We start from the raw sequence: 15,142 nt of genomic DNA on the forward strand, positions 1-15,142 counted from the left end.
ACACACACACACACACACACACACACACGTGCATCCGTCCTGCTTCGAACAGCCTCGGAGACCCTCTGCCAGGGAGTAAACATCCACGCCACCCCCTCCCCTCTCCCACCTCCACACCAACCTCCCCTGGGGCAGATCTACCCCTTCTATCTGTGGTGCTTCAGGGTTAACCACTGATTACATCTGACACTTAAGCTTTGGGCTCAAGGCATTCAGGTTACCCCCCCCCATTACCTTCCAAAGAACATTAAAGTACAAGTAGTTATTATCAATAACAACAAAGCAAAACCCTTTCCAAAATAAAAAGATCACCTTTTGTGGATAATAGTTGCAATTTGGGTTATTTTGTACCCAAAAAAATTCTGGTGACCTGCATCTGTTTGACCAAAAAAAACTTCCTCGAACATATTTATAAGGAACTTTTTCTTGTGTGGCTTTCAACAGCTGTTACTAACAAATACATCATTGTGGTGTGTTATAAGGTCTTTTTATGAAGTATGAAATGTTGTGGTCAGAAGGAACTTTGTTCTTCTTCTTCCTACTTTGAATAAAACAGCAGGAATCTCCCCTCCCTTGGCAACCTTTTTCCTCACTCAGTCACCATTGCTTTTCCCAACTTTAAATAATCTACTTGGAATCTCCTGCGCAAATTCATTAGCGCAAACTGGTAAAAATGAGGATCAGAACCCAAATTGGTGGACAGAAGGCGTAGCATAAAACTTTATGCCTTAAAAATGTAAGCATTCAGTCCCATCAACTGGATGGATTTAAAAGCAAATATATATATATAGCTCCATAATTCTTCAAAGTGTTTAACTAAAAAGAGAAACAAACTGACTCGGCGTTACGGGTGAGAGGTACAAATTGGTGAAGGGGCAAAATGACCCGGAGCCACATTTTCTACTTTTTTAAAACTAACGTTGAGAAGTAAAGGTTCAATTTGATCAGCAGAAAAGTGCCACATTATGCCTTTTCCCCTCTTTCACACTTTTTTACCATTTTGCTCTGAAGATTTTAGGAAACATTTTTCAATCAGTAAGCATAACCAAACTTTTCCTCTCCTTTAACTCTCCTCCAAATCAGCAGAGGCTTCGCGTTTGACGCAGATTTTACGAAAATAACCCGACGGAAAACGGAGAACGTTCGCAACCGATTCCTTCTGTTTTAAAGCAGGAAAGTTCCGACTGTTTTTAAAGAAGCGGTAACGACGCTGTCCTTTCTGTCTCGTCTCCTAGGTTGATGCTGATGCTAGACAGCGTGCTGCCTCTTTAAGTGCAGTAGCCACATCATTAGGCTAATGGAGATTGGCTGCTGCTGCTGCTGGACGCCTGCTTCCAGTTTCCTGTTCGACTGTCCGGAGCGTTGGATCAGCCCGAGCTCGCATTTAAGCGGACACTCCCAGACGCCCTTAGTTTTGGCAGGATAACGGCCTCCCTGTGAATAATACTTGCATTACACAAGGACACGCACACACACACACACACACACACACACACACACACGAATGTTCACATCTGTTCTGCAGTACAAAAACAAACACACACACATAAACATAACGAGCCGGCTGCTCGGTTCGCTGAACTGCGTGGGAACCAACCTGACAGAGATGACATCAAAGAGCCACCAAGGTAAGACTTTTCAGTTCTTTTGGTGATTTTTTTTTTTGCGACATTTTTAAAAGTTTGTTATTGTTAGCCATATTGTTTTTAACATATAATGTAAAAAAATTCCCATCTCATCTCAAATTTAAATATACTTTTAATTAGATTAAATATGCACGAGCGGAAATATTTGCCCATTCTTCTTCCGGAAACAGCTCAAGCTCAACCAGACCGGATGGAACACAATTTTTAAAGTCTTTCACTAGATTCTCACTTAGATCTGAGTCTGGGCTTTGACTTGGCCATTCTATTGTAGCTCTGGCTGCATTTAGTGCCGTCAAACGGTCAATGGAATGAAATACAGTGCTTTGGAAATCAAGCCCACTGACAATTACAATATTTTGACACAAGACAAAAACAACTCCCAGCAGGACGGGAGTCTTTTACTGTCTCACAATTTGATTGATAATCGGTTTTAAATTTGAACCATATGATTTCTCCTTCAATCTGTAGGTGTGTAAAGAATTGCGAGACAGAATGATAAATGGGTTCAGGTTGTTCCAAGTCGCATCATGTTCGTGCCGTTTTGTTTGTTTTGGCCACCTTTCTTTTAGTCTCTTGTTGAGGCTGTCTCAGTGAGACATTTTACGGGAGTTCTCAATTTTCATTTTACAAACCGAGCATTCGGTGGAAACCAAAACAAGTCCGTATTTTTATCTTCAACAACAACGGGTTCGGTTGTGTCTCTTTCCCTTTTTCATTTCTGTACTGTCCTCTTTGTTTTGGTGTCTTCCGCGTTTGCGTACGTTCCCATACCAACTGCACGTTCGACGTCCCGTATAGTTAGAAAATTGAGACTTTTTTTCCCCCCCTTTTTTCAAATAAATTTTGGGAAATTTTACATCGATTCTGAATCACAGCAAATGAGACTCTTGATTCTTATGTGAAATTATAATTTTTTTATTCTCCTAATGTCCAGTGTTGCCTTCCCATCAGTTCTGATCACATTTTCTGTCCCAGATGAAGAAAATCATCCCCACGGCATGATACTGCCACCGCCATGCTTCACTCTTGCGGAGTGTAGGAATACTTTTGCAGGGGACTGTATATATTAAAACAGAGTTAATAAAAGCCTCTCGCTTTTCGGGTGGGTTAACATTTGATGGGGGTCCTCTGAGCCCCCTGATGAAATGTTAATCATCGCACGTCGAGTAACGAGCACTTGGCCGCCACGCTGCTGAACGCCACGTTTTGATTACTGGTAGAGACGGATCGCCGCTCACTAAAACGCAATAAAACATTTTAATCCGGTCTTATGGCGGCTAATAGGCTCAATTCAATATGAATGAGCTCCAGAGTGTGATAGAAGGTCCACAGCATCGTCTCATTAGGCGAGGCTCTTCCTTTACTCCCTGGCAGGCTAATGAAGCTCCCGTTCAGCAGCTTTGGCTCGCGTTTTAGGGAGCTGATGAACGATTCCGTGACCCGCTGGCAGACGGAGAGGCTGTCACCGGCCGCCGCGCCACCTGACGTGATGTCCAGCGTGTCGGCTTTGCACACCTGGGAACGTGTGCAGTTTAAATAGCACAGCCGAGGCAACCTTCAGGCCTCCCTGGAGGGATGTGAGCGCCCGCTGAGTTCCAACGTCCCCTGAACGCACCGCGGAGGCAGAAAACTCACCTCGACGACTTCACCTGCGACCAACTAATGTATTCTTAAGGTGAAACGCGAACAACCTGAGATGATGAAATACTTGACGCTGTGTTGCAAATTACGATCACATTTTCAAATACTAGTCAATATTTTGAGGCATTCATTGCTAATACATGTTACAGTTTACAGCTGAGGAGTGACAGTAAGTAAATGTGCACTCGACAGCAGGGAAAGTATCAGGATGCTGATGTTTAAAATTTCTGCGACACGTCTCAGAAACGCTGCGCTGGTCCACGGTTACAGTAGTGTTGCATCAGTTCCTCTCATTGGAGCTCTGTTTAAGCGTGCAGGAACCGACTGGGACCAGTTCGGTTAGCTTGGAGAGTGAAATGTTTTCCCTGTGGACCGGCTAGTTTGCCAGCGAGGTTTAATATGTGCAGCATGTGGCAGATTATCTGGATCCATGTCAGCACAGGTGTACTAAACTGTTTGGTAGTTTACACATATTTATGTGCACTAATAGCAAAATCATAGTTATTTTTTTAAATGCTGCTACGGCTGCATTTGACAATTATTCCAGTAATCAGTTATTCTGACGATTAATTGATTAATCAGATAAAGAAATTCTACAGATTTTTCATTTAACCACTTAACCCTGTTCAAATGCAGTATTAGAAATGCATTAAAAGATGCAAATAAACAAATAATTCCTTTTTTTAAAAAAAAAAAACAACAACTAATCATTACTTTGCTATGCCGCTTGAGGAATTCTGGGTAGGACACATTTACAAACAAATATATTTTTCATCTTCAGTGCAAAATGTATAGTTTTTTGCATAGAGTAGGTTTAACTAGAGCTCTGAGTGTGTTGTTCTTTCAGCAAATGTTCTTTTTATGAATCTCTACACTCCAATTCATGATTAATCAGTTACTAATTTAGTTGATGATTATTTAAATAATTGATTAATCGCGATTAATCCGATGAATTGTTTTGAACCCATTTAAAATGTTTTAAAAATCACAGAATGAAACACTTTGTCATGTGTTTCTCCTTTAAACGGTTTCTATAAAGTGTACGTTGAATCATCATTTAGACTGTTCATCTGTTCCTGAATTTCTTTAGATCAGAGTGTTATGTGTTCCTGTTCACATGCTGTCATAAAAGTTCTATCAATCTGGCAGTAATTAATCTTCCCTAAAAATATTCCGCATGAATAATTTCCTGATTTAACAAAGGAGGAAGAAGATGTTTTTATCATAATTAGCTTATTCTACATAGATACTCTCAGTTTTACCTTAATCTGTGTTTGCATTTCTGATTAAAGTCACGCTCGGGGAAGACCTTTAAAGCCCAAAAGTGAAGTGAAAATCACTTGTTTGTAGGTGTCAAGTTCCTACATCTCTAATAATACAGGTAACATTAGACCCCTAGGCCTCGCCAAGTAACAAAAAAACTGTAAGAAAAACCTCGTCTTTTTAAAATAAACCCCCTTAGTCGTGTTCCCTTGCAGCTCTCGCTTTTTTGTCCAAAAAGCTCTGAAATAACACCTCCCCTTTATGCGATGTCTGTAAAAAAAAAAAAAAAAGAGAACACAAATAGTGAAATCTGAATCGGCGTCCTGCCGTGAAGACGGGTCAGGAAGCTTCGCTCTCCAGCTTGGCCCCGGAGCCGCGGCGGCCGACGGAAAAAAGCGAAACCGACCCCGCATGCTGTCAAAACAAAACGTTTAGCTCTTTTCTAATTTCCCACGCTGGCCTTCCGCAATGCCTTATCTCCGCAGTTTTGCTTCCCCAGCATCCAGGATCCACCTGCCAACCCTTTGCTCGCTCACCTCCGACTAAAACAAAAATGATCATTTCGTCGGCGGCCGGGGAAACGTGCGCAGGGCTGGGGGGGTTGAGGTGATTCATATTTCTCTCAGCCAAATTTGAAAAGCCTCCGGAGGAGACGATCCGGGTCCTCAGAGAGCTGCCAAGGCGTGGGCGTCGATCTGAGGTGTTGCTTGTCTCGTTTTGAGTGACAGCTCGGAGATGCACTTGTTGGATGTTGGTGCACACGCAGGGAGACGGAAGGAGGCAGCCAGGAGACATCTAAAGACAGAGAAATGTGCAACAGTGTGACCTCCAGGCACTTGTCAGGCGTCTTCCATATCTTACTTTTTTGGTGGTGGGGATGTTGTGAGACAGTAGGGAGCTCAGGGTAAGCAGTCTGCTGTGTTTAGAGAGGAACACATCAGACTTTGTGGTCACGTTCATCCACAGAAACGGGGAAGTCTGGAAAGACCTGGACTTTGATTTCAGGATTTTCCAGGTCTGGAGAAGAATGGGGAAAAGAAAAGAGTGGGAAAATTATGTGTACTGCTGCTTGCTCTTGTCTTTCCGTCCTTCTTTCTGTTTTTGTTCGTCCATACTTCCACCCTTTAGAAAGTTTAATCTGGAAAAGTGGAATTTCTACATAGAAAATCTGTAGGAACACTGACAACTCGTCCTAAATTCCTTTGAGTTTGCGTGTGTGCGTGTGTGTGTGTGTGTGTGTGTGTGTTGTTCCCTCCTCTCCTTTAGCTCCATTTCTGTTGGATGTTTCTGAGCGTGCCTGCCTGCTTATGTGCCGTTTCTGTAATCTGTAAATGAGCTTACTGCAGGGCACTTTTTTTAATTTTTTTTTATCCAGGACTTACTCATTTTCTTTATTACAAAAGCGTTGGGATATTTAGATTAAATATCATTTACCATAAACCGTTTTCCCAGAAAAGGGAAATGCAGAGCGCTTTGTCGCATTACCGTTTCTGGGAACAAGGGGTCAGGCCGATAAGACTTTTTACTTGGCCTGCAGTGTTTATCCAGCAGTGATTTCTCCGTATACAGACAGATTTTGTTTATATTAGCCTACAACATTTGTTTTACATGCTAAGTACACATCAATGTTTGGGTAAATGTCATGCTGAAGCTCAATTGCAGTAGCTAAAGGCTATTTTTGGAGCACAAACCTGTGACAGATAAATGGCCCCCCAAAAATGCTTGTAACCAGATGTTGACAAACACAAAAGACTTGGCAACTGAATTGCCGGTATGTGTTGGGTCATTTGAGCTTCAACTTCTGAGAGATTTTTGCTTCAATATTGTTATTCTTTGTGACGCCATCTATATTTTTGAAGAGTACAGTTTCTTCTGTAGCAGTATTCCTACAAGAAAGGGTCCATTCATCCTTAAAACGTTTTAAATTAATAAAAAAAATAAATTTAGCTACGTTACTCATAGGTCTTAAATTCACTTTGTTCTGTGAGTCGAGGCAGTGACGGCTACCAGCTAATAAACTCTTGCTAGCAAAGGGTAAAACTTGCTGGCTATCTAGCTTTACCCTTCTTTACCCTTGCTACATAGCTCTTTCACCCCAGCAAAGGGTAAAACTCACTAGCTAGCAAGCTTTGCCCTGCTTCTAAAAGAGCTATCTGGCTAGCTCTTTTAGATTACAAGGGTAAAATTTGCAAACCAGCTAGCTTTACCTTGCTTTACCCTTACTACCTAGTTATCGAGGGTAAACCAAGCTTTTTTACATCAGTCATGGGTAAGTGGAAATTCATCTGCAGTTGGCTGGACAATGTTTGGTTTAACCCTTGACTCACTACTGTTGACAACCCTTATGATTTATATATTTACAATTTTCTTTTGTATATTTTTGTCATTTTACAGGCCTTACATTTAATTCATAATGGTCTTAATGGTCTTTAAAAAAGCTGCAGAAACCATGTGCAAAATAATGCTGCCACTTATAGGAATGACGTTCTCAGGCTTGAACAGTCAAACACCATGTTTTAGCGCCATCAGACCCCAGAACTTCTCCAAACAGAAAAGCCTCTGTCCCCGAGTTCACTAGAAAGCTGTAATCTGGTGTTTGATGTTTCTTTTGGAGCAGTGGCTTCTTCTCCACCGAGCGTCCTTCCATAACTGTACAAGCCTTATTTCACTGTGTCTGATGACCGTCTCCTCCCAGCTGGCTCAATATTGCTGAGTGAGGTTGAACTGGAATCGTTCCTCAAACAGGAGCATATGTTTACAGTTGAAAAAGTCAGTGTATGTGAGTTGGTTGTTAATGATTGACCGGATTATGACTCGGTTACACTTTTAACTGTTTCTTTTGCTGTTCATTGTCCTTTACTAAGAATCGACTGAACTCTAGTTACATCTGTAGGTGTTCCCTCTCATTCCCAGACTTATCAGTTCCTGTTGGCAGCCGTTGTTTTTGGCCACGTCTCCACAAGGAAAGAGTCTTTGCGATATTTGTTTGCTACGCAGAACAAATCACAAATAGTAGATGTAAATTTCTGCAGCGCAGACAAAATGGAGATTCTGCCAGGTGGGGTATTAACAAAAAGAAAAAAAAAAAAATTCTGCAGCGCAGACAAAATGGAGATTCTGCCAGGTGGGGTATTAACAAAAAGAAGAAAAAAAAAAAAAAAGAACATGGAAGGAAAAGCAGCTCCACCACACGTTTTGATTGTGAAAATGATGCATGCAAAAGCGAGCTAACATGAAAATCAGGATTCAAAGAGAGCAGCCCTCAGGTGTCAGAGCAGCTCCACTAAAGAGGGAAGGTGATGCCATTAGCTGCCAGTGATTTGCTTTAGTCAGAAGTGAGCTGGCTTTCCAGGAAAGGCTGCATGGTGTACCGCTGGAGTACAAGCTGGGCCCGCGTATGAGTCACACACTCAGCGTGAGGCCTGTGAGTAGCTGCTAAGTAGCTCCCATGGACCGTATTTGTGAATGGAAGGATTGAACTTTAAATCTTTGCATGTGGGGGTTGTGGGCGGGGAGCGGGAAGGGGAGAAAATTAAAGATTAATGCGTTCCTCGAACATTATCAAGCTGCAGCGGGACATAAACTGCTTTCAGATGAGATCTTTTTTACCGCTTTATTGTGCTCGGGCCTGCGTGGGCGTGAGTGTCGTTTACGGCTCTGAACTGGCGAACTTGACACAGTGCTCCTTTCCTCGAAGGCTCTGCTGTATCTAGGTTACAAGTACCAGTTTCTAGGTTTATATAGCAACAACACAAATCAGCCAGGAATATACAGTCGTCTAAAATAAACATTAACAAGGAGCACTAGATGATTTAGTGCCAGCCGAGATTAAATTGTTCTCTCTTGGGTTTAGGCATTTTAAGCAACTTACATATTTACGGCTTAGCAAAGCTGCTTGCATTGCAGCACAGGCGATACCTTCAGACAATTCTCTAGTTTTAACTCCATCAAACCAGCTTTGCTAAGACAATGTTTTCATTTGCAATGCAACAGTCAGGGTTGAAGTCTCACAATTCTTAGCACAGTAGTTTGAATGTTGAGTAGTTTGCAAGCATAAAACAAGAGTTGGGAAGTAATTAGTTACACTTACTCAGTTACTTGAGTAACTATTTTTGTTGAAAAATTTTATTTTAGGATATTTTTATTGTGCTGTACTTTTTACAGCGCAATAACGTAATAATTGTAATATAATCAAATACTTAGATTTTATTACAAAGTATTTCTGCTCTTATTTGAGTACAACGTTTGGGTACGCTGCCCAGCTCTGATCAAAGCAGTAAAAAGAAAAAAAACAACTCTTTCTCTCTCTGCTCTCTGGATGATTTGAACTTTTGAACTCCTAGATTGATGAAATCTATCATTTCAGGACCTCGGATGACTCACAGCCATGCTATGTTCACCAGTACTCATGGTACCAACATTTATACATCAGTTATTTATGTAGTGTCCTTAAGTGTTCTTTGCAAATATGCTTATACATTGGTTGTTTCACATTAAATCCCAAGTAATTATCCCAAATAAAAGATGACAAAAGTGGTTTGGAGGCACCAGCCAATAGCGTGTCTAGTAGCACTGCATTAATGATTTTAAAATCACTTTTGTTTTTACTGCTCCTGCACTTTAAAGTCCTTCCGTTGACATGGCAGCGCCTGAGAGCTTTCTCTTCAAATCTCAAATCTGTCGGTGAACTGTGTAGGATTATTTTCCCTCTATAAGGGCAATAAAATAATTGCTTCCCCCCCCTCTCTTTTTTTTATGACCCGCTGTTTTGAAACCAATGTTGGCAACACCCTCCACCTTACCGCACTCATTGGTAAAATAAATAGTCTGCTGCAGATCAGTAAACAAGCCTAATTAAGTACTTGGCTGAAGAAAGTTTGATTTACAGCAACATTTTCAGTCCTCTTAATCCATAAAGTTTGCACTTAAACTGTAAGATTTACACTTAAAACCTCTGTTTTATATGCATGTCTGCTCCTTATGAGTAAGGAAATATAGTTTTTCTTTTTTACTATTATTATTTCTCACATGCTCAGATTTCACCGGTGTGATGTGGATGTGGAGCCGAGCGCCAGCTGACAGGCAGGAGGCAGGGAGGCGGCGTAATGAATAAACTTTCATTTAATTTGAACCAAAGCAAACACGCCTGGTGGCAGGCTGTTAAAAATAACAGGAATCCAGGCCTGACAACGCAGAGACCGAAACCTGCTGTGGCAAGACCAGGGACAACCTGCAGCACATGCGTCTGACCGAGAACCAAGTCGGGGAGTATTTCTACCGTTTATGCCGAGAATAGAAATCACAAAGAGGTAGAAGAGGTGGAGTAATTGGCGACTGTTGGGAGAAGAGGAGGAGGGAAAACCAAGGAAACTGACTGAAGGAGTGAAACAAGCTTTCAGCGGCTGTAAAGTTTGACTCGTCAGCTAATTGCGATAAGATAATTAAGCAGCTTCCTGGTGTGTGTGCAACTGTTCGCCAGCTCTTACCATTTGGTCAGCGGGGACTTTTCTCAGAAACGCAGAGGGACCGCTGCTGACGTAAAACCGTCTTCCAGGCAAAGCGGCGACACTAACGCACACTCTCACCCTTGTGTGGGGGGATTTTTCCCTCCTGGTGAGGAAGCGCCGACCCCAGGGAAGCGCCGTGGCTCACCTTACGGGTCTCCCTTTATACACTTGTTAACGAAAGACGAGGCGTGTCTTAATAATTTCCAGGTAATTGCTGTCGTGACCAAATGTTAATCTTGTAGGTTTATCAGGGCACGCGCTAATAAAACTCCCAAACCGAAACGCCGCAGCCTGGCAATCTTGGATGATGCCGTCTCGCTGCGGTGGGGGGGGGGGGGGTCAGAAAGATTTATTAGCTTTCATTTTTATTTGAAAAGTATTAGATTGTCGTTTTTGGCAGCCAGCTGCTTCGCCCGCTAATCTCTCCAGAATAATTTGATGCCACATTTTTCTCTCTCTCTCTCTTTCCCCCTCTCTTTCTATCCGACTTCTGTACTGTTTTTGGATCTTACTCACATCTTTGACAAACATCGCAATACAGTATGCACACAGATCTCCAGATGGCTATACATCTATATTATGGATTTGCTTTTTATTACACCTGCCAGATACTATTAGGTAGCGGCGCAGAGATTTAGAGAGCGGTCTGAGGCTGGAGGATGAGAGCTTTTCCACAGTGGCAGCGCCTCGCAAAAGTATTCACACCCACTATATCACATTTTTTCACACTACAAACACAAACATCGGTGTGTTTTGATAAGATTTTATGTGGTAGACCAACACAGGGTAGTGCGTTATTATGAGTAAAACCCCCTTTACAATACACTAAAATAAAATGATACAACATCTCTCAGAGCTCTGTTCAACTCCAACCCTCAGCATATCTTCCAGTTCTGGTGCGTAGAGTTCTGTAACACAATAAAAGTTTATTGTTTTATTGAGAGAGCAAACTTATGTCGTTATCAGAATATTACTTAAAGACAGTGTCTCAAAACGACAACATTGTTGTAATATTTGCCATCGTACCTAGGATAACCACAATAAAGCACTACTTTTTGTTGGTCTATCACAAAAATTTACTGCAAAAATGAGGAGACGTTTCGGGAAATGGAAAGTTAGTGGGACTTTTTGTATGTTTTTTTTTATTTTTCTTTAAAAACAACGGTTCTCTCATCCCTTTTTTTCCACTTTGGCACCTTTCACTGACCCCTCCCCCCACACCGCCACCCCGCTCTTCATCCCCTCCTGCAGCTGCGTGCGATCACACATCAGGCCGGCGGAATCCGGGGCCGAACGGGTTAAAAGCTTTCACTGCAATAAAAAGGGCCCGGCTTATCCCTGAGTCTATTTTTAGCAGCACGCACACCAGATATGAGCACGTGCGCATGTGGTGCACAAAACAATCATTATTTTTGGTTCTCTTCCCTCTCCTCCTCCCTTCCCCCCCCCATCGTGTTGATTCTCCCTTTCATGATCGAGCGCTTTGCTGCTGAAAACGGAGGACGAGGGCATGCATGACACAAACCCTGGCCTTTTTTTTTTTTTTTTTGTTTCGGTGTGTGGCAGCCACCGCCGTGGTAGGTGCACACGCCTCGCGGTGGGTAATTTCTACCCTGACTGTCACGTTTCTCAGCTTGTTCACTTGTGGAGACATGTTGTTTCTGTCTCTAAAAGCCAAATTATATAAAAAAAAAAAAAAGGTTGCAAAATACTCTGCGGCGTGTTCCCACAATGCCGCACCCTCTCTCTCTCTCCCAGAGAGAGGAGTTTCCAGCCAGCCAGACAGTTTGTCCGCTCCGTCCTCCCATGTGCCACCGACTTGGCTGAACACGATCAACTGTCCATCATAGGACAAACCCAGGGGGTCTCTTGTCCAAACGGCGTGCACAAGCCCCACTTTGTCCTTGTGCAAGTGAGGCACGCCCTCCCACCCCTCACCCACCTCCCAAAAACAAACACCTAATCATGGCATTTCAACCTTAAATTGTTAGAAAAGCCTTGTTTTTAATTGGTGTCGGGACAAAGACAGCAGAGAGTGAACATGAGCTAATGAAAGCAGCGGGACGCATCCTTTGTCCCCGTGTCTTTTGTCTCGACCCAGCCGAGAAACGGGATACACTGTGTTCTGCCAGCGAGCTGTCGGCGGCAATTATAGTTTACACCGCTTCCCCAGAACCCCGTCCCCGTGCCTTTTGACATGGTGCTGCATGCAGCGGTGGCCGCAAAGTACGAACGTCTGCCCCGTCCAGCAGGGAGATGCTGAAGTTACACAAGCAGATTAAAGATGATCTTTAGTAGAAAACTGGGGACGGCGGAGGGAGAGAGAGAGACAAAAAAGCAAAAGTTGAGACAGATATTAAATGTTGCACCTGTTACTCTGAGTCGATAGTAGGTGCAGGGCCACTATGAGCAACTGCGATAGCGTGGGCGTTTGTTGTTGTAAGGCAATAGGCCCAGCTACAGTGAGTTTTTTTGCAGTTGCATCACAGGTCTCCTAGCAACCATTTGTGGTATTATCTCGGATGCTCATTAGAAAATCAACTGAGCAAATATGAGCTATTTATACGAGCCGCTCTGCAGACAAAAAAGAGATGATGAATTTAAAAAAATGCTGCTGCTTTGAAAACACGTTTTATATATATATATATATAGTCATTTTTAAGAAGTGGAAGAAGTAAGAGATTTTTCAGAATAAACCTAGAAAAAGCTAGCTAGGTTTTTTTTATTAGCTTCCAATCATTTGATTAAAAGATTTAAAGAAAAGCTTCTACAATAGTAAAGTTGGGTTTCTAGTGACTTTATCAGCTCTGCAAATAAACAAACAAACAGCTGTTTGAAAACAACCAAAAAAATCTGGAGGCAACCAGTCCCTCCTTTGGTTTCGCTGAGTTTTAAGTGTATGAGATTAAAGTAAAAATTTGAAGTAATAACTTACATCTTTTAAAAGCATTTGTACGATTTCCATTTTGGATCTATTTCACAACATTCAAAGAAAACTGTTAAGATGTTCAACTCAAACAAATCAAATCTTATTTCCTTGAACATTTTTGCCTTTCTTCAAGTATATAAAACAAAGTCTATCAGTTAAAATATCCTTTCCTTAAGTAGAAGGTCTGCACATAATTGCAGATATCAGATGGGAAATCTGCCTATTGGATGTCTTGGTCACCGTTCTCCTTATTTGCTGGCATTTATGAGAATAATTGGCAAAAATACCAAACAAAATATATTAATTTAAATCACATAAGACACCGAGGCAGTAGTTGTGACTGTGGAATATCTTAAAAGGAGAAATATGAGCAATTTTCATGCCAATTTAAGGCTTTTTTTTATAATAATTGGCACTGTTACCAATTAGCTGGGACAGATGAAACTGGAATTCTCCATGGTTTTTGTGCCAATAAGGAAAATATACTGAAAATACATCCATTTATTTCAACATTTGCAACCTGGCAGTTGATAGTTTGTCTTTAAAAGGCGTGACTTTGCAGGAAAACGCCGTCCGACTTCTTTCTAACTGCGTTGCGTTTTACCTCAACTGCTTGGGAATAATTAAAGTAAATCAAATCTTACACAAAACGTTCAACATTAAATTGTTTGGGTGCATCTTAGAGGCTTCAACTTAAATGTTTGGCTTCCAATGAGCAAATTAAAAAAATGATGCCAGAGACATTAAACAAAGGAGAACTACAGGTTTTTTTTTTTGGGGGGGGGGGAAGGGGAGGTTTCACCTAATCCCACTTGAGCTCGTAAATTTCCAGCTATTTAAATGAAAGCGCCGCACTCTCGCCAGCTTAAATTATGAATGCGCTTATAAATTTCACACAACCCCCCCCATTGAAATGTCACAGCCATATTAGATTCATAAATCTGAACCGCACGCTTCCGTCTCCACTAGTTTAGCTTGAACTTCTCCTCTGCAGCCGACACGCAGCAGATGCCTCTGTAGTGTAATTACCGATTTCGAGTTAAATTTCTTTTTCTTTTTCACTTTATATCAAATGCAGGCTTTCACAGTGAGACACAGGGAAATGGCAAATTGCATCACTGGTGTTCTTTTGTTTTGTTTTTTTGTTTTTGTTTTGTTTTTTTCTCCCCAGTACGAAACCAGGGTCAGACCATCGCTTCCTTCCGAACGCAAACTGGCGGAGGCTCACGCGGGGGTCACCCATTCTCCTTTATCAGTCGCCATGACGTCAGGGCGGTGCCCTCGGGAAGCGAGTTTTGCGCCCCCAGAGGAAAAGTGTTCTTCAAGGAGAGGCGTGTTTGATTAATCGTATTGTTCCTGTCTGGTTTCACCTTGCCTCGCCGGAGTCACCCTGGACGAAGCAGCCAGAACGGAAGTGCGCTGAATGTAATGAGGCCGGAGCATCCTTCCTTCCTCCCTTTCTCTGCCCCCCCCCCTCCCCCTCGTCCCTCTTTGTAAACGCCACGCTGCCGTGGACAGACGTCTCATTCTCATTCCTGCCGCGTAACAAAGGCCTCTTTCAACGAGGCCGAGCAGAGACCGGGTCAAGTCCCGTCCCCCCACAACCCCCTTGTTCTCCTTGCTCATCATAAGAAAGCTTGTTTTTGACAGAGTGGTGGTGGGGGGGGGGGGAGTAGCTGCATTAGGCTGGGATGACTGACTCTCCGCCCGAGGGTAGCGGAGGCTATTTTTAGCTTCCTGTCTTCCCAATGCTTCCCCACTGGGAGCCAGAAGATAGGAAGAACGAGAGAAGGAGCGGGAGAAAGATAAGAGAGGAGGAGGGGAGCTGCTGGGGAACTAGGCTGCGTTTAAGATTGATGGGGCTTGTTGTTGTGGGTTCCGTCTTCTCTTGTTTGTGCTGTTTTCCGGCTTCGTTTTCAGTCTGCTGCGAAACTATTCGCACCCTGTAGAGTCCCCCACGTTTTTTGCTTCGCTGCGGCCGCGGACGCCGGCGGACTTCACTGGGAGTTTGACCAGCAAGCAGACCGATACAAAGTAGTGCAAAGTGGAGTGACACGGTTTTTAAAAAAAAGTTTTTTGTATTCACAGCTCAATACTCCTCAATAAAAAGCAGCCAAATACTCCAGGTTTGTTTCAGGTCTGTTAGAGATCACCAT

General features: G+C 42.6%; 1 protein-coding gene across 4 annotated transcripts in view; it reads left to right on the forward strand.

The window, feature by feature from the left end:
- The window catches only part of LOC103151923 (histone deacetylase 4-like), a 63,399-nt gene that overhangs the window by 3,677 nt on the left and 44,580 nt on the right, over positions 1-15,142 (forward strand). For all 4 annotated transcript variants that reach the window (XM_016660755.1, XM_007572206.2, XM_016660756.1 and 1 more), the window contains exon 2: positions 1,236-1,628. In XM_016660755.1, coding sequence (XP_016516241.1) covers positions 1,505-1,628 — 124 coding nt within the window. In that variant the 5' untranslated portion in view covers positions 1,236-1,504. The remainder of the gene's footprint in view (positions 1-1,235; positions 1,629-15,142) is intronic.

The sequence above is a fragment of the Poecilia formosa genome, unplaced genomic scaffold (genome assembly GCF_000485575.1).
Source record: "Poecilia formosa unplaced genomic scaffold, Poecilia_formosa-5.1.2 Scaffold297, whole genome shotgun sequence".
NCBI classification, from domain to species: domain Eukaryota; kingdom Metazoa; phylum Chordata; class Actinopteri; order Cyprinodontiformes; family Poeciliidae; genus Poecilia; species Poecilia formosa.